The sequence below is a fragment of the Otolemur garnettii genome, unplaced genomic scaffold (assembly GCF_000181295.1).
Source record: "Otolemur garnettii isolate 467f Iridium unplaced genomic scaffold, OtoGar3 scaffold00001, whole genome shotgun sequence".
In the NCBI taxonomy this organism is placed as follows: Eukaryota; Metazoa; Chordata; class Mammalia; order Primates; family Galagidae; genus Otolemur; species Otolemur garnettii.
The window spans coordinates 41,076,030-41,091,623 of NW_003852396.1; the positions used below are offsets into that span (position 1 = coordinate 41,076,030).

A 15,594-nucleotide genomic window follows, 5' to 3' on the forward strand; every position below is an offset into this window, starting at 1 on the left:
AAAAAAAAAAAAAAAAAAAAAAGAAAGTCTGTTTTGCATTTTGTATTTTAAGGTAGGAAATCTAAAGATCTCTGGGGAAAGGGTGAATTTCTCAATCACTGATACTAGCACAATGGGCATTTTAAAAAACTCATTTCCATACTTTACACCTAACACAAAAATAAATTCTAAATGTATTAAATTTATATAAAAATAAAATAAAAATTATAAATGTACTAGATGAAAATATTTAAAATTAATAAATATTAAAAATGTTTTCGATCTCGGTGCCCATGGTTCAGCGGTTAGGGCACTGGCCACATACACATGTGCTGGCAGGTTCGAACCCAGTCTGGGCCTGCTAAACAATGACATCTGTAACAACAACAAAACTAGCCAGGCGTTGTGGCGGGTGCCTGTAGTCCCAGCTACTTGGTAGGCTGAGTCAAGAGAATTGCTTAAGCCCAACAGTTTGAGGTTCCTGTGAGCTATGACACCACAGCGCACTATTGAAGGCAACATAGAGAGACTCTGTCTCAAAAACAAAGTGTTTTCAGAATTCTGGAGAAAGATATTTGTAAGCATAATAGTAGCAGCCAAACAAAGAGAAAAGGTAGACCACATAAAAGCTGAAATCTTCTGTGCAGTCAAAAAAAAGTATTTATGAAACAACCCACAGGCCTGGTGCAGTAGTGCAGTAGTTTACACCTGTAATCCTGCACTCTGGGAGGCCGAGGTAGGTTGATTATTTGAGCTTAGGAGTTCGAGACCAATCTGAGTAAGAGCAAGACCCCATCTCTACTAAAAATAGAAAAATTAGCTGAATGTTATGGTGGGTGCCTGTTGCCCTAGCTACTTAGGAGGCTAAGGCAAGAGGATTGCTTTGTAGCCCAGGAGTTTGAGGTTGCTCTGAGCTGTGATGCCACAGCACCATACCCAGGATAACAGAGTGAGATTCTGCCTCAAAAAAACCAAACTATAAACAAAACTAAAACACAAAAAACTGGGAGGAAATCATTTGAAACACTGATTAAACATGATGTCCATAATTTATAAGGAGCTACTACCTTATTAAGAAAAAAAGTAACAATCTAATTTTTAAGATATGCAAAAAGCATGAATAGGCAAGTCATGGAAAAGAAATACAAATTAAAACCAAAAACATTTTTTACTTCTTAAATTGGTGAAGATTTAGAAAATAAAACATACGTACGGTTGTCATGGTTTGAGAGAAGCAAACCTTGGATGTTCATAGCTTAATACACCTTTGATAAAGGTGTAATTGATACCTTTTCAGAGTTCAGTTTAGCATTATTTGTCAACATTTCAAATGTACAGTTCTGCATCAAGGATATTCATGGAGGTATATATAGCATTTTAATTGGGGAAAATTGAAAACAATCTCAGGGTACATCAGTAGGAGATAAAATGATACAGGGTTCAGCTAGTTAAGAGAATGAGGTTACTCTGTGTCCTGTTCTTCTATATAGGCTACACATAAAATTATAATACAGAGATATCTTATAAATAAAATGTATGTGTTTTAGAAATGATGTGAATATAGTTTGCATAGGCATATGAAAAGGTCTAGAAGGAATATACTAATTGTTATTTCTTGAACATGGTATTTGCAGAGTGACCAGAGAACAGAATTCCATTTTTCTTCTAGTTTTTTTTATATCAAACACATGTATTTTTAAAATCAAGCTATTTCTTTTTCTGGGCTAAAGTAACTTTTCTAAGCTAATTTATTTTTTAAATAATCTTGAATAAATTGCCTTTTTTTTTTTTTACAGCTTGGTGAAATCAGTGGGATTCCTTTAGAAGATATTGAATTTGCTAAGGTAAAGGGCTGAGCGTGTTTGCATCTGTGTATGAGCATGTGAGAAATGTGGTTCATAGCATGATTTATTCAGGTCGTCTTCTTCTTAGGGCCGAGGAACTTTTCCCTGTGATATTTCTGTCCTTGATATTCATCAGGATTTAGACTGGAATCCTAAAGTTTCTACACTGAATGTCTGGCCTCTTTATATCTGCGATGATGGTGCAGTCATATTTTATAGGTAACATTCACAATATTTTTGTTTCTTTTAGTGGTAAAACATTTTTGGTGTGCATAAATATCTTATTTTACATAAATACCTATGTACTATGGTTATTACACAGTCAAGGAGCATTAACCAGTAGAAATAAAATGAGAGCCCCACATTATAATCTAAAGTTTTCCAGTAGAAACATCAAAACCAGTAAAAAGAAACAGGTGAAATTCATTTAAACATTTTTAAATTGAGTACATCCAAAATACTATTATAACATTTCATATGTGCAAAAAATCCCTTATGAGATACTTTATATTCTTTTTCTTGTATTAAGTCTTAGAGACATTGGGCATTACATTTCAGCACATCCCGATAGAGACCAGGCATATTTCATGTGCCTTACTGGCCACATGTGGCTAGTGGCTTTGGTATTGGACGGAACAAATATAAAGGGAAAAAAATAGTCATTGGAGCCTAAAAGATGTGAGTTCAAGTCTAACTTTGTTATTTACCTAGCTCCTCATCTCTAAAGTGGCAACAATGATGTCTATGTTGTAGGATTTTATAAGAATTAGAGCTGTTGCATTTAAAATAACCAGCACAGATATAAATAGATGTTTGACACATAATAGCTATTATTACCACTACTAGTAACATGGAAATTATCCTATGCCATTTTTTACAAGTGAGCAATGTGATAAACACATTAGAAATACAGGACATTCTAGTTTATGAGATTGTATAACTTCACCAGTGACAATGAGATTGCATTATCTTGCTGAGACACATCATAGCATTCAAGCATAAACTAATAGAGGCAGATGGCTCTACTGGTCTAATGTTTCACTAATATTTCAAATATAGGGATAAAACAGAAGAATTAATGGAGTTGACAGATGAGCAAAGAAATGAACTGATGAAAAAGGAAAGTAGTCGACTCCAGAAGACTGGACATCGTGTAACATACTCACCTCGTAAAGAGAAAGCACTAAAAATATATCTGGATGGAGCACCAAATAAAGATCTGACTCAAGACTGACTCTGCTAGTGTAGCATTTTCCCTGGGGGAGTTTTGGGTTTAATTAGATGGTTCACTACTATCAGGTAGTGCCATTATGGCGGGACATGGTTGGGGTAACCCAGTGACACCAGCACTGATTGGACAACCCTTCACCAATCAGAAGCTCAGTGCCCAATGGGCCACTGTTTTGACTTGGAATCATGTTGTGCACTATAGTCAAATGTACTGTAAAGTGAAAAGGGACGTGCAAAAAAATTAAAAAAAAAAAAAAAAAAAAGCAAAACCTGCTATTAGAAAAGGGGACAGGGGAATGAGTAAACTTCTTTTATTGTGGACAAATGTGCACATAGCCGCTAGTAAAACTAGCTTTCAAACAGGATGCTCATAGCTTAATAATAAAAGCTGTGCAAAGGCCATGAATGAATGAATTTTCTGTTTATTTCACTGATACACACATTACCTCATTGACAATTCAGAAGTAAATGCAACGTGTGTTGACTCTTGGAAAGCAGCAAAAATAGGAGCTGAAGAAAGAAATTCTTAGAACCAGCCGTAACCCAGTAAAGAATTGTGAAGTTTGTTTTTGTTTTGTTTCATTTATTGCAGAGTATTAAGACCATTCTTCTTCAAAACGTTTCCCTTAGACCGCTTCCAGCAGGTGGCAGCTCAGATTGCTGCAGGATTGTAATTATAACTGATTGTACGTAAGTTACGGATGTAGAGAATGTGTTCCACTCGTTTATTTAGCATGTAAATAAAATGGATCCTGTTGAGTTATCCTAATTGGAGTTCAACTACTTCCCGTGGTTATTCTTTCCCATATTCATTATGTACATTTGTGTACATTGAGAAGTGTAACAATCTATGTAAATGTAATCCTCAGTGAGGTTCCTCAGTGCTGGGTCCCATAGGATTGTATTTGCTCTTGTTAATGAGGTTTTTCTGTTCGGTGGCTTCAGTTTTTTTGCTCTTTGTACATTTATTTTTGAAGGTTTACTTCAAGTTTGAATCTTCTAGAATGCTTGTAAGTCCAGTTTTTAATTTTTAAAGTCAATTCGTAGTTACATGTAGTTTACCTTTGGGGAAACGTCTTAACATCTTATTGAATACACTTGCCAGTAAGGTCAGGTCCTGGTACAGACTGATGCCCGTCAACATGATTTCACTGCAGAGTCTATTAGAATCAGGAAGTGTTTGCTTTGCTAAATAAAAGTACTCAATGAACACAAGTCTACATAAATTTTGAAATACCATCTAATTTATAAAAATCAATAAAAAGGTTTTGGTAAAACAAACTTTTTCATGCCAGATGCTGTTTACAACAATGAACATGCCAATAAAACATTTGTTCATTCTGTTGTGTTATTTTAGTCATTAAACTTGTGGATGAAGAATCTGCGTAAAGAATAGATTTGTCATCTTTAAATATAACATTTGTAACATGTATATTGAATAATTATCTCATTTCTATGCTAAAGATATATTTACAGTAAATTCTCATAAGCGAGATGAAAAGATGTGAATACCTAACTTTGGGGGATCTTGTCAATATTTCAAAATCAGATTTTTACCCTGTTTTCCTTTTAAGAAAGATAAAATTTAAAAATAGTGTTAGTAAGAGTTGGCTCTTCAGTTTGGATATATGCAATTGTTGAGAATTCCTTACTGCCTCTTGGAATCTACAAGGGAAAAAACTCTTTTCTAAGGTATTTTTCTGGCTACTTTTTATTCTATGTAAAGTGTGTAGCATTCAGCTGAATTTGATTAAAGTAACGTTCGGAGTTTGCATTGGTAGGATTGTTGGTGTTCTGCGAAGAAAATGTGAAGCATTTATGATGAACTGTCTCCAGACCACTTAGATGTTCTGGTGTGCGAGGATAGCGTTTGGTTCTGATACACACCTGCTTATCTGGGGTATAAGGGTTATTAAGGTCTCTGCTTTCTAGGACAGACTTTCTATTGCACAGAGGAGGCAGACTTGTATACAAAATGGGCTTTGAAATGTGTTTGGTCTTGTTTAGTGTTCCCGTAAGAGTAAATGGTAAAATTTTTCTCATACCCGCTCCTTAGTCTGTGCCTTCTGCTCTCTTTTTCTTTGTTTTGTGTTAACTGCTACTTCTAATTGCAGGCATATTACAGATACCAAGAGTAAAGAAAATGCATTTCATTATTAAAAAGAAAAAAAAAGCTTCTTGCTTTTCAGTGCCTGATAGAGTGAAAACAATGTTTCACTTAATCATTTCAGTGAAGGCTCAAGTGTGTCAGCCTCCCTGAGCTTCAGAGAATCAAGTGAGGATCTGTAGCCTAACAGGCAGGGCTCTGACGAGTGTGGATCAAGTGCCCTGAGCCCAGGGGCCATGGAGTCTGGCTTTGCTTATCTCCTGAGGCTGGGGCAGGCCACTCACAATAAATTGTGTCCCTGCTTCCCACAGGGCGTGCCCAGGTTTTGAAGAGCTTTTTACCATGGGGCAGGAGCTTGTGTCAATCATGCACACCCTGTGAGAACGAAGTACCTGCATTTCTGAGACAGGTGCTCAAGGTGAGGGGCGCATTCTGGCCAAAGAAACAAAAGCTGTGGTTTCAGGATCATGCCATGCTCAGCTGGTCTGTATAGAAATTGGCTAAGTGAGGGTCCACTTCTCCTGATAGATAAAAGTAGTACATGAAGGGGCCCTGGAGTGTCTTTCCTGATGTAATGGAAAATACTTCAAAATTCTGAGGACATGGCTGAAACTATGCCCCCATCAGAAAATAATCAAATGAAATAACCGTTTGTTGGCAGGCCACAGTTAGGAATGGTACTGTGTACATCCGTAGATGCAGAGAGCAGGAGAGGTACAGACCCACCTTGTGGTCTAAGCTAAAGGAGCACACAGCGTCATAGCACTGCAGTGTTCTTACTAAATCTGGACGTGACCTGTGAATGTATGGAATACAATAAAATCTTTTATTCTGGCTCATTCACTAGTATTTCCTTTTCAATTGGATACTGTAGTTCTCCCTCTGGATCTTGTGTTTTTGTGCAACATCCAGGCCCTAACGAACTCTTGCGCTTGAGACTTGCCAATTGTAGTCTAAAGTACAGTACATGGACTACAAGATACTCTGGATTAGCAGGGTTTTTGTTGCTAAATAAAACTATTCCATCTAATCAGTTCTGTGTAATTTTTGAAAAAGAAGGCTGTAAGCCCTGAAATCAAAAACAAAATTGTGTATCTGTCTGATTTTCTAGGGGCTGATAAAAGGTTTTCATGAGGTTTTCAAAGGAGTTGGTAGATTCTCAGTGCATTGAAGATCCCCTTCAGTGCGGCTCACGTGAGGAAAGGGGAGGGAGTGATCATGTGATTAGATAGTGTTGATTTTCACCACTTGGCTTTCAGAAACATCAAGAACACTAGACAAACCGAGAATGCCCTGCAGCACGGACTGCCACTTGGAAAAGCATGCAGCCAGCAGTGGGGCGTCAGGCTAGGAGAGCACAGAAGTGCTGGGAACCGTGCTGCACCCCTTCCCACAGCAGTGATAGCACTGCCTCTTTACACCCCTCACCAGCTCGTCTGCACCAGAGAAGCTGATCTTGATTGGTTAGAGTCTGAGAATTCACCAGGCTGGAGGTTTTTTAGTGGATCCTCTAACTTTGCTTTCAAGGTAGGGACCAAGCTCCTCTTCTGCTTTCTGTTCTCCCGGTCTGCTGTCCCCCGTACCTCCAACAGGGGGCACACTGTTTTCAACCTCTTAAATGCGTAAGAGACACATTTAGGGAGAGTCCACTTAGGGAGATATAAATATGCAGTGGTCCTACTTTTCTAGTAATGGTCAACCACGTTCTGTCAGGTGCAGTTTCCCACTGGGAAGTGGGCTCTCATCTAGTGCTTAGTGTAATCCTGTAACTTTTAAGTCACTTTGCATTGTTAAAAAAATCCAATCTTAAAGTATCAGTCATTTCCTTCCAAGTTCCCCCCCCCACACACACACACACAGTGCCTGCTAAATGTGGGAGCAGAAAAGGAGGTGTGTGGCCAGCCCCCTCCGCACCAGCTCTGCTGACGGTAGGAAGAGGGGAGTCACACCCGTTCACCTGAGCAGCCTCTTGGCAGTGGTGAGGTACTGTTCTCTTCCTCTGGTCACGTTAACACTGTGTAGACTTGAAAAGCAGATGCCCTGCAAGTCCTATCAGCAACAAATTGAGCTCCCTTAGGAAACTTGACTACATCTTCTGCCACAGTCCCGCTGGCAAGTCATTGCTCTGAAGTGTGTGTACCCCTGCCCCATGCTGCACGGGTCCCCAACAAGTCTTTAATCCTTAATTTCATCCTTTTCCATGGCCTGATCTCTGGTGATGTGGGTGCCATCAGAACCCTTCTTCTGTGCCTCTCAGGAACCCCTGGGGCCGCAGAAGCGTGGTCCTCCCTCTGCCCAACTAGCAGAGCGTCTTCCTCCTCCTGTGGTAGACGGTGCTGCCAGCCACACCACTCTGAGCTCTCAGTAGTCCCCATGGAAATTGTATCAGTGTTGCTCTTAAAGTCACCCTCAGAGGTTTCAGCCAAGGCAATAAATCCAATCTCCCCTTTCTCGAGGGAAGTCAGGGAAGGGAGACATCTGTTTTCCAAATGCCACCATCTCCCACAGAGGATTTCATCCCCCTCTGATTTTTGTAGAGGGCAGCTGCAGTGCTGCTGTTGCTGCTAACCCTAGCCTGGCTATCAAAACGTGATCTCAGAATAACTAAGTTGCATTTCTTGACTATCTGGAGGGGCTGCATGGACCACAGGAATACCCGATGGCCCTCTCACCTGCCCGCCTCACTGGCACCACAGCCACACTCGCACTTCTCTTTTCAGCTCTCATCCTTTGCCCTGCCTCCCCTTCTCCCAGCTGAGTCACAGGCTGCGAGAATTGGGCTCCCGGGGCTTTGTTCTTCAGGCGAATAGCTCCTGCATCAGAAATGCTTTCAGCTTTGAATAACAGGTTAACAGCAGATTTATCTATAATATCAGTGGTTTATTTAAAAAGGTGTCCAGCAGTGGTGGAAGAAAACAGGATGAGTTTTCCCCTCAACATCAAGGATTCAGACTCCTACTCTTCTGTAGCAGGTCCATGTCCTAAACCCTGGGTCCAGCAAATATTGACCTCACATGGCAAAAGAGACTTTGCAAATGTGATTAAAGTTAAGGACCTTGACATGAGAAGATTATTTTGGATTGTCCAGATGAACTCAATCTAATCGTGAGTCCCTAGAAGTGGAGAAGCCTTCCCAGCCTGAGAGCCGGCATTGAGAGGGACAGAGCTGGTAGGGGGCATTGGAGATGAAGGGGCCCGTGAGCCAAGGTCTGTGAGCAACCCATAGGGGCTAAAAAGACGAGGAAATGGACTTGCCTCAGGCCTCCCCAGGGATGCACAGGATGGCTGTCCCAGAGCCTAATGCCACACCCTACTCACAATGCTCAGAGTCAGGAAAAAAGGGAGAGCGGTGACGGCAGAGACTCTTCTTGTTCGCCACTTTCCCTTTGTCCATCAGACCAGGGTGGCGTCATGTGGCCATCCCTGGCTGCTGAGGGCCTGGGAATAGCTGCTGAGCAGCTGAACTGACAGGGTCTGCCACAGCTTTGGGGGAGGAGCCCTGGATGTGGGAGAGCAGCGGTCAGAGATTCAAGTTCCACCTCCACCCACCCCTCCTACATTTCATTTAGGAGTGTGTAAAGGTGATACCCCAGCTACTCCAGATGTAGACTCCAGCTGAGTACTGTGCAATGCCTCTTACGTTCTTGCATTTCTAAGGCTACAATGACAAGGCAGAGGAGGACAAAATACCTCCATATAAGCTATAAGAGTGAGGGACCTAGTTTTATTTCATTCACTGCAATGTTTTCAGTCATTATATGGATGACATAATTTTCAGCTTCTTCCCTAAACCCTTCCTCCAGCTTTCCTTGCCTTCCAGCTGCTGTGAATCACTGGCAGCTTCTCCTACATGGCCTCCCTCCTTCCTTCTGCCCATGGCCCAGAAAGTCCAGAACACTGCTTTGGTTTTATTTTGTCTCACTTGGTTTAGCTGTATCTCCCTCATCAGACTGTGATGCCTTCAGGGTAGGGACCCTGTTGGGGTCAACTTGGCACCCCCAGAGCATATCACAACACCTGGTTCTGTGCAGGCTCCCAGTACTATCTGTTGAGTAACAAATAAGGGTGTAGAGTGGTCATGATGGTTTTTGACACTGGATAGAGAACAGTTCCCTATTTGATCTTAAAATATTTATCAGTATTTTTTATATACTAGATGTTTGGTCCTAGATCCTGTTTTTGTCTGGCTCCTACCCATAATTTAATGTTTTAGCCCCCTCCATTTCTTCATCTGTTAAATGAAAAACATTAAAGTCAATGAAGATTGAATGAGTTAATGTAGGTAGACTGCCTAATCTGTGCCACCCGGCTGACCTAAATATATAGTAGCTTTATTATTGTGGTCTTTAAAGACCCTATAGTGTGTTACAGCCCAGAACTACATTTGGCTCTCAAGAAGAGGGTCACATATATTCCATTTGTTCTTTCAGAACGCAGTGAAGCATTTCCACTCTCAAGACTAATTTCTGTCCAGAAATGGTTATAATATCTAAACTATTTTGATGCTAAGAGAGGTATGCTTCAGTTTTATGGAAAATTTATTTCTATGGAAGAAATCTGTCTTTAATTACAATGCAGGTCATTTCTATTTTACTTTTTTTGGCTGAAAGGATTTTATATTTATTTGAAGTCAAAAGGAAGAAAGAAGTCCAAGAATGACACAAGACTAGTTGAAGTGATTTATGCTTGATTTCTAAATGCAACATGTGTTTATATATAATTTAAAACTCAAAGAAAGCATGCTAATACAATCATATACAACTTTAACATTTAATAACTCTGGGTGAATACATGATGGAAAGAGTCCATGGCACCTGAAAATGTCATTTGTGGAACAGCATACAGTTCATCGTTCTCAGTTTGGATATTATAACTGTATTTCACAGAGCCTGTCCTGTTTGATTTTCTCCATGTGGTTAATAATGGTCTTCAGTTGCTGCTAAGTGATTTTGCAAACTTCGTTTATAATCCTGGGCTTGCAATTACCTAAGCTGTTTCTACAAGTTAACTTATATCCTATGCTCCAATCATGTCCCTTCAAAGTTACTAATGCAGGTGCTAAACGGGACTGTGTCCATACCACTTGTCTCCACTGGGATGACAGCCTCCCCACACTGGTGAGATCACCAGTCTTTCTAACAGTAGAAGTTTCATCTTAGACAGATATAGGAACTAGTTTTACCTTAATTCCAGATGTGCCTCAAAAAAAAAACCTCCAGAAGTCTCATTCTCCTTCCTTTTAGAGGGTACTTTTGGTGGCACTAAGGCTGGGGTGGGATAGTCCAGAGTACAACACTGAGCTTGGGCTCTCACCTTGGGGAAACAGGCTCTGGTCTTCACTTGCTGTGTGACTCGGGCAAGCAGCTTGCTGTCTCTGAGCCCTCACGTTCCCTGACTGACAAGGAGAACACTGTGCCCCTCTGCAGGCGAGAAAGTGGATCAGTGGTGGATATGGAGATGCCGCCCAGGCACAGAGGTAGGAGCTGATTAAACCGCAGGATGTGTGAATGCATGTAACACGGAGCGAGCAGAACACTTCACTGCAGCCACTGCAGGCAGCCCACAGAAAGAAACTGCGAAAATTCATTGGTTGCATTTTGCCAGGTTGACGTTAGCAAAGCAGGGCACTTTGACCACATTTCCCCAAAACCCATCACAGGGAGACTCCACATGCTTTCCATCCCCTCCCCTTAAACAAATTCTCAAAGCGATCAGGACAAAGTGTGCCGTCTGACAGCCGGTGGAGGAGAAGCCGCAGTGATCTGGACTAGGCCTGGCAGCCAGTCCTGCCCTCACCCGGCCAAGCACCAGAGCCATGGCGCCTGGAGAACAGCCTGGGGGAGCCGGACAAATGCACAGCACCTCATCACATCAGGCCAGAGGGGAAATTACCGAGAAGAGGACACAGAAAAATCCTGGTCAGCCCACAGCTAGAGGACACCCCTGGGGAAATAAATTAGCTATTTCTATTGCACATCTACCCACGCCGGGTCTGGCTCTAAATCTCTTCCCCTCCCAGCAGCTCCGCAGCGGCAGCAGGCTCCCCGAGTCCCATCTCCTCGGCCATGCTCCTCTCCAGGTTCTCCAGCTCCTGGCGCACCTCCTCCATGAAGCCATCATCTTCATACTCCTCGGGGGCATCCCTGGGCAGCAGGCCATCTCCGTCTCTGCCGTGGCTCCCGACGAAGGCCGGCGCGCACACATACACCAGGCTGTGGCTGACAGAAATGCCAGAGCATGCTGGGAACGTGGGAGCCCCTGGCCTGGGCCGCTGTCCCTGCATTTGGGCTCTCTGCCTCAGCAACTCACCCCCTCCTCTCACCCACTTCCCGACAAAGTCCACCTTGGAGAAGGAGTTCCTCCCCCGAGCTGCAGGGCTAGCTTCTGTGGCCCCTACAGTGACACAAGGCCCCACTAGCCCCTTTCCATCTGGGCCCAGGCAAGGGGCAGCCTCACAGTGGAGCACGGCCACATGCAGAACTCTGCGCCACCCCCTCACTAAGGTCCACCTCACCTAGATGGGCCTCCATTTACAGAGCTAACTGCTGACTGGATCCGCCATCTGTGTGACACAGGACTTTTCAAGTTAAACACTCAATGGAATCTATGTCTCCCCCAGACAAAGCCTGCTTCTGCTCCTGCAGCCCAACAGTGGCACCTCAGCTTGGCCCCAACAGGGAGGAAGGGGTGGCTCACCTGTGGGGCTGGCAGAGGAGGCCACTGGCACACGGACATCGGTCCAAAGCTCCATCAGGCTCCAGCTCCCAGGTGATGAGGTCCAGGAGCCGGCTGGCAGGGTCATGGCAGAGCTCACCCTCCACCGGCAGGGGTGTGCACACAGGGAACAGCAGGCCTGGAACCAGCCCAGAGTCACCCTGAGTGCCCAGTACCAAGCAAAGGGCTCCAAGGGGAGGGAGCAGAGAATTGGGGTATAGCCTCACACCTTCCAGCCTTAACCCCAAAGTGCAGTTAGCTTTGAAGAAGTAGGATGAGAAGAAATAGAAATGATGGTGTGGGCTCAGGGGGGAATGATCTGGAGAGCTGAAGCCCGGAAGGCTGGCTGGAAGAGGCGGGCTTCTGCTGGGTTTTGAGGGCCAGAAAACCTGGAGATGTTAAGAATGGCACGAAGGCTGGGCATAGCACCAGTGAAGGCCTAGGGTGGGGCTCTGTGGGAAAAGTTGGGGCTGGTGACATTCCCAAAAGGGACGAGGAGGGGTGGAGAGAAAAGAGAGGTAAGTGGAGTTGCATGAGGCCTGTGAGTCAGATGGAAGGGTCTGAACAAAGCAAGAGACTGCAGGAGCTGATGCAGGCCCTACAGGAGCAATGCCCGCAAAGCCACCCTCCAGGCAAGTTCCCGAGGCAGCAGGTACTGGGAGGAGGAATACCCACGAGTAGGCGCTGGGAGCTGCCGGGGAGGCAAGAGCCCAAGCTGCTGTGGTTGGTGTGGACACGGCCCAGAAGGCTCAGTGTGGTGGAGCCGGGGACCATCTGGGAGACACTCACCTTTCTGGAAAGCACAGCACAGCCCGGGCTGGCAGTCCCTCTGGTTATCACAGATGGTCCCATTACTGCCTTTGCTGGCCATTTTGGTGCAGTGACCCCAGACGCACAGCTGGTCAGCACAGCACTCACTGTCCCGGGTGCAGAGCTGCAGGAGGGAGAGTGATGAGAGCCCAGCCCAGCCTGAAGATGCTGGAGGTGAGTGGGCTGACCACATCCTCCCACAGTAGAGAGGAGACCCAGGAGGATGTGTTTAGTGGGAGTCAAAAGGGTGGAGGTGGGAATGTGGCTGGTGAGGTGTGGGAGCTGCAACACCGGAGAAGTGGCACGCAGGGGAAGTCACATGTCTGAGTTTTTCTACGTAGCTTAAGATTCTGCAAAGAACAGCAGGGTATCTTTGTGTCTCCCTCACAGAGCCTCCCCCACTACTAGGTTTCTAGGTCAGGAAGATGTGGACAGTGCCATGATTCTGGTAAGCTGGCAAGGAAGGCCCAAGCTGGCCCACCATGGGGATGGCCTGTGAGTGCTGGGGCCACACAGTGGTCAGAGAGTAAAGTGGGGTCCTCGTGGCTATGCCCAGTGATGGTGCCGAGTGGGGGAGGTGAGAGGTGTACCAGCAGCGGCCTCACGGCAAATGGTGCCTGGTGGGGCCATAAGTTTCCAAACTTATTAGCATGCTGTGTCCAATTGTCTGAATGAGAAAAGACAAAGTCTGGGAGCCTTGTGGTTCTGTTGAGTGGAAGGACCCTCCTCTGCCCTGGCTCCACGGTTCTCAGAGAAACCTTGAGGGAGATGCTCCGGCCTCTGCCTTCTCCCTCACCTGCCCACTCTTACTGGGCAGACTGGGAGAAAGACCCAGGGCTGGTCTGCATTTTCCCTGCCCAGGGCTGCTGTGTGTCTACTAGGATGGGTCGTCCCCAGGGAAGGGACAGGCCAGGACGTCCTCCTCCTTCTCCCCTTTTTTGCCACCTACGAGGCAGACGCAGTGACCACAGACCTCAGGATGGGTTGGGTGTGGCCACAGGCCTGCAGATGGCCTCCTGCCATCTAGAGTGGGATGACTTCCTGCTCCCTTCAGGAGTCAGCTCTCTGGGGGTCCCTCCCCATCACCGAGGAAAGCCCAGCTGAGACCCCTAGCTTCACCCCGAGGTCCCCATGACTCCTGGCTGCACCTGGAGGCCCCTGGGCATACTCACTGTCTGTTGGGCCCGGCACAGCTGGCAGGTGTACTGGAAGCTGGAAAACTGGCAGTACTTGGCAGGCCCACAGTCCTCATCAATGATGCACTCCTGGGGAAGGCAGGGGCCGTCGTGTCAGTGGAGACAGAGCAGCTGCCGGCACCTTAGAAGGGCCAGGCTGTCTTTGCCCCTGAGTTTTGACTCCAGCTCAAGATGTTTTGCCCCTGAGTTTTGACTCCAGCTCAAGATGGTCAGGAAGGCCTGAGACATCAGAGGCTCCAGAGCACTAGCCTGCCTGCTGCTCTTCAGCACCCCCACTCCTGCAGGCCAGCCGGCTTCCTCCACAGTGTGGTGGGGGGGCCTCAGGGCCCCACACCCAATTCACACAATCACATCTGTGCAGCCCCCTTCCCATCCACACCCAGGGCAGCAGCACTGGGGCTCAGGCCTAAGCCTCACCGTGGAGCAGATGGATTTAATAAAAATTGCTAATGAGGTCCAGGCCTGCCTGACTGCACAGGAAGGGCTGGAGGCCCCGGGGGCTCTGCTGACTGGGAAGACGGGGGAGGCTATGAGGCCACATGACTGGTGACCCTTCCGGGAGGCCACAGCCCAGCCCTGCAGGGCTCTCCCAGCCGCTACCCTCAGGGTTCTGGATCTGTGGTCTGGGCAAGATGCAAAGGTAGCTGCCAGGTTGGAAATCAGAGGAGGGTGGCTGCAATCTGCCCTCATGGCTACTGGCTCCACCTAGCTGGAGACATGAGGGCAAAGGAGAAGGAGGGACTCTGCCCACTCCTAAAGCTGGAGTCACAAAGGGAATACACGGCAGGAGACACTGGCCTGTTGTCAGGCTCAGGCTGGAAACTGGCTACTTTCGAGCAGAAGAAGAGGGGAAGTGATGACAAAGGCAGCCATCAATCATTGTTCCTTTATGGTGCCAGTGTCACAGGAGTATCGACATTCCTGTCTCACTCAGTGACTTCTCCTGGCAGGCACAGAAAGACTCCACCCTTAGCCCTTGAGCCAAGGGAGCAGGGCTCAGCAGGTGGCAGCCGCAGGTGAGAAAGTCTCCTGAGACCTAGTACTCTGGGGCCTCTGCAAACCTGGAAGGGTCTTGGCTGGTAGAGGGACCTGTTTCCCCCGCTGACCCAGGGCATCCACCATCCTGAAAGCAGATGTGGAGCTCAAACCAAAAAAGCCTGGAGGGCAGGCCTGGACCTCAGTGGCAGTGCTGGCCCCTGCTCTTGTGAACTGAGGCCCACAGTGTAGATGGGGAGACCGAGAGCAGGGTCCTATGAGAATCAGGGGTAAACAGAGAAGCCCAGGCCAGGCTGAGAAGTAGCTGGCTGGGCCTCTGAGCAGCACTGTTACACCTAGCCCTGATGTCAACCCATAGCCTGGCACACCCCAGAGTGTGGGTTGTGTTCTGCTCACCAAGCATGGAAGACCCATCAGGGAGACCCTCAGTGCTATCAGACACTTCCCACAGCCCCCTGGAGGATGGTGGGAGGAGGCCCACATGCAGGCGTCCACATTTCTTGCTGTGTATGAGTTACCAACAGACACCAGGCTCTGTGTTTAATGAGGGCTTCAGAATAACTGAAAAACAGTTTAACTCTTGACTGTAATTTCTCAGAAAGTGTCAAAGGAGATCACATTGCTGACACCCCAGAAAATGACCTAACATTATTACCCTTTCACACGTCTCCCAGGACCCCACCCAGCTCAGCCCAGCTCTGCCCACGGCGCTGATCAG

At 46.1% G+C, this 15,594-nt stretch overlaps 2 protein-coding genes across 6 annotated transcripts in view; one reads left to right on the plus strand and one right to left on the minus strand.

The window, feature by feature from the left end:
- USP47 (ubiquitin specific peptidase 47) overlaps positions 1-4,394 on the plus strand; it is a 115,940-nt gene extending 111,546 nt beyond the window's left edge. For all 4 annotated transcript variants that reach the window (XM_012803579.2, XM_023515959.1, XM_023515936.1 and 1 more), the window contains 3 exons: positions 1,776-1,823; positions 1,912-2,042; positions 2,883-4,394. In XM_012803579.2, coding sequence (XP_012659033.1) covers positions 1,776-1,823; positions 1,912-2,042; positions 2,883-3,057 — 354 coding nt within the window. In that variant the 3' untranslated portion in view covers positions 3,058-4,394. The remainder of the gene's footprint in view (positions 1-1,775; positions 1,824-1,911; positions 2,043-2,882) is intronic.
- Positions 4,395-9,828: 5,434 nt separating this feature from the next.
- The window catches only part of DKK3 (dickkopf WNT signaling pathway inhibitor 3), a 40,334-nt gene continuing 34,568 nt past the window's right edge, over positions 9,829-15,594 (minus strand). For both annotated transcript variants that reach the window (XM_003781105.3, XM_023516072.1), the window contains exons 5-8: positions 13,857-13,949; positions 12,664-12,808; positions 11,857-12,013; positions 9,829-11,378 (exon numbers count right to left, since the gene is read on the minus strand). In XM_003781105.3, the coding sequence (XP_003781153.1) occupies positions 11,159-11,378; positions 11,857-12,013; positions 12,664-12,808; positions 13,857-13,949 (615 nt within the window). In that variant the 3' untranslated portion in view covers positions 9,829-11,158. The remainder of the gene's footprint in view (positions 11,379-11,856; positions 12,014-12,663; positions 12,809-13,856; positions 13,950-15,594) is intronic.